The 6,000-nt window shown below is 46.3% G+C and overlaps 1 protein-coding gene across 1 annotated transcript in view; it reads left to right on the top strand.

Annotated features, from left to right (window-relative positions):
• Positions 1-310: 310 nt before the first annotated feature.
• OSBPL10 (oxysterol binding protein like 10) overlaps positions 311-6,000 on the top strand; it is a 113,049-nt gene continuing 107,359 nt past the window's right edge. The window contains exon 1 of the mRNA XM_054644018.2: positions 311-981. Within this exon, the coding sequence (XP_054499993.2) occupies positions 326-981 (656 nt within the window). The 5' untranslated portion in view covers positions 311-325. The remainder of the gene's footprint in view (positions 982-6,000) is intronic.

Raw genomic sequence — 6,000 nt, 5'->3', positions numbered from 1 at the left:
TACAGTACCACCGACAGTCACCTCCTCGGCGGTGTCGGGGCACGGCTTGTGCAAGCGTCAGGCACACGCTGTGTGGCTTGGGCATCCCGCTGTCCGCCGCTGTCCCGGCGCACATCCCGCCGCTGCTCGGGTGAGTGCCTGTCATGTGGCGGGCGCGTCACGGGGGGCGCGGTGCGGCCGCTGGGGCCGGAGGCGGTCTCGGTGTGCGCTCTGCCCCCGCCACACGCGTGGGTCTGCACGCCCGCCCCATACCCGGCCACCGCGTCCTTCGGGGTCGCTCCCCGTGTCGCACGGCGTGTGCGTGTGTGTGCCGGCCGCGGGCACCATGCAGTCCGTGTGCGTGCTGTGCCTCTCCCCGTTCGCCCTGTGCCTCCGCGTGTGCGTGTGCGGCCCCCGCCCCTGCGCGGCCCCCGCCGCAGCGGCGCCCTGCCCCCGGCTCGGGCGGGCGGGGCGCCCGGGGGGGCGGCGGGCGGGACCCCGCGGAGCCTCGGGGCACCGACCGCCGCCCAGCTCCCCGCAACGCCTGGCGAGGAGGAGGCGGCGCGGCGGTTCACTCGCCCGCCGCGGCCCAGCCCCTTCTCCCCCGGGCGCCGCCCCTCTCCGCGCCGCCTGTGAGTCAGGGCTTTGCCGGGCACGGGCGGCAGCCGGGGCCGGAGCGGACGGGCAGCCTCCGCCGCGGGGCTCCATGGAGAAAGCGGCGGGCGAAGGCGGCGGCAGCAACAGCAGCAGCCGCAGCAGCAGCCGCCCCACGTCGGCGGGCTCGTCCCCCTCGTCCTCCTCCGCCAGCCGCGGGCTCCCGGGCCGGGCGGCGGCCGCGGGCAGGCTGGATGGAGGCGGGGGCGGCGGCAGCAGCAGCCCCGGCTCGGTGGCGGCCAGCCCGGGGGGCGCGCAGGCGCCCGGCGGCGGCGGCAGGCGGCGGGAGCCGGTGTTGGAAGGGACGCTCAGCAAATACACCAACCTCCTGCAGGGCTGGCAGAGCAGGTAAAGCGCCGGGCCGGCCCCCGGCGGCGCTGCGGGGCCGCGTCCTCGCCCCCGGCAGCCCCCAAGATGGTGCCCGGGCAACCGGCGCTGCCGCCCGAGCCGACCCCAACCCTCACCGGCCGCCGCGTCCCGAGGCCGGGCTCCGTTCCCCTCTGCGCCCGCTCTCCTTCCTTTTGTTGGACTTGTTTATTTTCCCAGCCGAGTTTGGCATTAGGGCGGGCGGGGAGGTGGCCCGGCGCAGGGTCGGAGCGCTGTCCCCCGGCGCGGCCGCCGCAGGTGCGGGCGGGGGCAGGGGAGGGCTGAGGCTGCACATACTGCTGTCCCTGTATGACAGGGCTCCGCTTTTAAGCTCCTTTGCCTATCACGTTAGTATCCATCTCCTGTGAAGTTAGCTTGGATAACTCAAGAATGAAAAACTGAGAGCCTCCCAAAATAAAGGGAGGAAAATGTCATGCTTGTGATTATTACTATTGTTTTTGTCGCTAATAGGTGGGACAGCAGAAACAGTTTCCTTTGAGTTCAATAAAATAACTTCTGTTGCTATGTCCTAAGTTTCACAAGCCCTAATTTATGCTGATATGGTGACAGGCCCAGGTCCTGCAATTTGTTGGGTGTGGACAGGCTGACTTGCATCTGTGGAAGTCCCGAGGAAGGTCTGGTTTTGGTCTAGTTGTAGTGTAAAATTTTTACAGAGTTTCAGCCAGACTGTGGAGTTAATAGGGCTGTGTTGGGATCTGTTGAAAGCAAAAGAGATTTCCTGTGATGTTTCACTTTTTGTTGTTTAAATTTGTCATCTTAATGGATGGATAAAGATGTGTGTCCAAAACGCAACTTCTCAATATAAAGCAACACTGTGGTGATTTTAAAGAGAAGATGCTATAGAGAGAACGAGTATTGGACTAGTTATAAAGCTCTGTACAGACCTTTAAGAAAACAAACAAAAAGACTAAAACCTGCTGTTGCTTATATTAGGTGATCACAAGCAATAAGAATGTGGGAATGGCCGGGATCTTGATGTTCTGACAGTAAATTTAAAGCATTTATAAGTGACAGAGTTGCAGAAATGCCAGTGATGCTCTGGTGCTGAATCGTGTGTGGCTAAATCAGTGCTAGGACTACTGTAGCAGCACTTCCTGGAGAATTTCAGGAGCTGGTCTAATTCCATACACTGGAGGCCATGCGTAGGTGTACCAGCTATAAATTAAAAAGCTTGGTATGAACTGGAGACATGCATCTCCATTGACTGCTTCAGCAGAGACGTAGAGAAGGCCTTTTTTGCTGTCATTTGTTACTGTAGTTCTGTTCTAGATGTACATTAGACTTTTATCTATTTGTTGGTTTATATGGTACTCCTGTAGTTTTGTTTAAGAAACAAATGCGTTTTGATACCTAAAATGTAGGACTGAAATCCATGACTCAAAATTAAAAGCCCCCTTACCCCCTTTTTTTCCCCTGACACTTCCATCTCTTTTTATAGAGACAGTAGCTTCTTTTATGTGTATGATTTTAAGGGTTGTAATCTGAAATTGCAAAAGAGAGGTAATTGATTATAAATCTTTGGGTCTAAAGCTGCCTGTTTTTTGTATTTGGAAACATTAAATATTTGATGAGGCTAACAGCTGGAAATAGTGTGCATAATCTCTGCATGCCCAAGAAATTTTACCTGAAAGCATGATGGAAAAAAGACAAATGTCACTTAAACAGTTCTACCACAGCACTTGGAAATTAATGATAATTTACTTCCAGCAGTCTTTTTTTATACTGCTTTATTGTGCTTTGTCAATTGCTGGCTTTATTTTCTATAAGTCTGGCTTTTTGAGAAAGTGATTTATCATGAGACAGCTTTTAGGATAAGTAACTTTTTTAGTTTGCTCACTTAGTCTATTATGTTGATACGTGTAGCTGTGGTTTGGGATTTGGAATCTGATACAAGTTCTAAACAGATCAGTTGAAACTTGAGGCTCACAGAAGTTGATCTTATTATATAATGTTCAATAAATGAATAGTGATCCATGGTTTTGAGCATGGTTGTCCATTTGGCCTTCTGTTATTCCATTTGTTACGGAATGTGTTTACTGTGAATTGGAGCTCATTCTGTAACAGTCTGTAAGTGACTTTGTAGCTGGCACTTTCAGCGTGTTTGTTAGCAGACAAATTAGTTTTGCATTTACTTCATTTGAAAAAAACACAAGATTGTTCAACTGCATGATCAATACAACCAGATGGCATGAATATAAATAAAATGGGAAAATAAAGTGAAAACTGACAGAGTTCACTTATTGTGGATTTGGAATGTTCTTCTTTAAAGCTCCTTATCCATTAGCCTGAATAATTTAAATGTAGTTAATGTTAGCTCTTGCCGTGTGGTATTGAAGTTGAAAGGCTTTCCTAGGTTATCCAACACTTAGTGTGCAGAGTAGCCTTTACAAGTCTGAAGCAATTACTGTAATTTGAATTATAATAAAGTAGTGTCACTTCTGAATAAATGTTCCTTTAGCAGGCATATGCAAGATAGTCTGATTGTGGATGAGGGAACTGAATATGATTACTGAAGCATAACACTTCATTTATAAGCATTAACTGAAGTAATTGAAGGCCTCAAAATCAGTCAATCTGGATAGCTGCATTACTTCTTATTTTGAGAATTTCCAAGTGTTTATTGTTTGTTACTAAAGAAATCCATTTGTTCTGCTCAAGCAGATCAGGAACAACCTGATCTGGAAATTAGTGAGGTGATTCCTCACCTTTATGACAAACAGAAGGAAACAGTGGTTTTTTTGTTTCTTTGTTTTGAGGCAGTTTGTTGTGTGAGAAAGGTGTCAAGGGGCCTGGGCGCTTGCCATGTCTCCACTTGAGTCTGTGACTTTCTGTGGATTTATTCAGGTATGGATACAGGGAGTGGAGCTTAATCTGAAACAGACTCTTTGACATAAGAACACTTGTGTCTGGTCTGAGACAGTAGGGCATCTGGCTGTCTTTACTATGAAATTACAAGTAATTGTGTTCTCAATTGAAGTACTGTTACAAATAATTTCTATTAGGATTTACTTGTTACATGTGTATGGGAGGGTAGAGCTTGTATTTTAAGCAGGAGTTATGTGGATTTGATGGACAAATATGTCTCTGTAGTGTCATCTTATGTCATGCAAGACCTATTTTCTATTAATTAATTTGAAATTATTGATATACTTATTGCCTGTGATGTTACTATCCTGTCTTTTGAGTAGACTGGCAAAATGTTGTAAAAAATCTTAAAACCCCCATTTGCCCAAGGTAATGGGAAATTCACGGTGTCTGCATCCCCCTCTCTGCTTTTTCCCTGAAAATACTTAGTACTTGCACTTGTAGGGTTTTATCCTGCAAGCATGTATAAAGTCCTGGGTCATCTGCATTTGAGCTGGGACTTAAATCTGGGTTTGTAACAACAATAAATGGAGCCCTGGCTGATGGATGTTGTTGCTTTTCTGAGCTGAACTGTTTTGTGTAAGTTGCTCTGTAGCCCAGGTGTTTTTTTTAAACATTATTTTGGCCTACTTCTGTTTCCTCTCTCAGTTGGGAAATGTATTGTGTTACCAGCCTGCATGAATCATGCCTGACTTCTTGCGCTTGGGACCACCAGACTTCTTTTGGGGTTTAGCTGCATTCCCTGTAGGTCAACAAAAAGTGTACTTTGGGGCAGTCTGGGGATTTTTTGCACTCAGGATCTTTATCAGGCTCTCCAATGCTGTGGTGTAATATCTTTTCTTGTGTAGTTGCACAGAGCAGTTGCAGTCTGACTCCTGCCACAAGAGAAAAGCCCTTTTTTATTACCAGTGTCCCAAGCAGGAGGTAGCCATCAGGTTTTAGTGCCACTTTAGGAGCTGATTTCACTGGGTCCCAGACCTTGTGCTACTCTGACTGCAGCTCTTATGGGAGGGTTTTCTATGTATGCTGACAAAATGTGTCAACAGTGTATTGTGCTGTAGCACAAAAATCTGTTCGTAACATTTTTATTATTATTATTATTTTTAAAAATTTATATGTATATTCCGGAGAAATAGATTGTGACCTCCTAGAAGAATTGACAAAGGTACCTTCAAACACAGTAATAACCTCTCTCTCCCTCTTTCTGAATCAGCTAACTAGTCTTCCACAGAGTTTTGTGATTGACACATCTGCTTGTGGAGTTTTGGGGTAGTTAGCAGCCCTGGTATTCTTAATATTCTTAAGTGTAGTATATACTATATATAATACTAATATAGTATTCTTCAATGGTACCAGTCAAGTTGTTCGAGCAATGAATTGGGGCATTTTTCCAGTATAAAAAACCCAGTATATGGTTACTGAACAAACTATATGACTGTGGTAGACCTGTATAGCTGCTGGAGGGGGAAATCTGTCCCAGAGAAATAAACTGGGGTTTTTTAGTATAAAAGTAAGCCACACTCCTAATAAGCCATTTTAGCCGTATTAAATAGCCTAACAGTAGACTGTATCTGAGAAGGAGAAAATAGCCACACAATTAATTTAATGTTTGTGAAGTTTGCTGAAATGGGAATTTTTTGTGTTCTTACTGGAATTAGATTAACACCAGCTCCTCCACTGCGTATTTTTTCATCTTAGTGTGATTCTGTGGCATGTCTGTCCAGGGCTTTGTGTAGTGTTGTAACACCCTCCAGGATTTATTTGCAGAATCTGTGAACAGGGAGACTCCCTTTTAAGGAGCTGGAGATACAATATATTCTGTTTCTTCTGTCGTTCTGCATCTCCTGCTTGAATTTTGGAGCCTTGCTAATAATTTGTTAGCAATTGTGTAAACCTTAAAATTGTCAAGGTGTTTTTATACTATAGTGCTAACATTTATTAAAAATTTTACTTGCAAAATAGATTTTACTGGAGACTGTGTTGTCCCTTCATTTATAGGCTCTCTTTGTAGGAGGAGGGAATGTGAAAAGAAAGAAATCTACTTAAACCCAACTTATTTTAGTTCTCTGGAGCAAATGATGTTTCCTGTGCTAAACACTCAGTAGCTGCATATTT

This window comes from Agelaius phoeniceus, chromosome 1 (genome assembly GCF_051311805.1).
Source record: "Agelaius phoeniceus isolate bAgePho1 chromosome 1, bAgePho1.hap1, whole genome shotgun sequence".
NCBI lineage: Eukaryota > Metazoa > Chordata > Aves > Passeriformes > Icteridae > Agelaius > Agelaius phoeniceus.
Note: the sequence above shows the minus strand (reverse complement) of the source record. Positions and strands in the feature narration are given on the sequence as shown.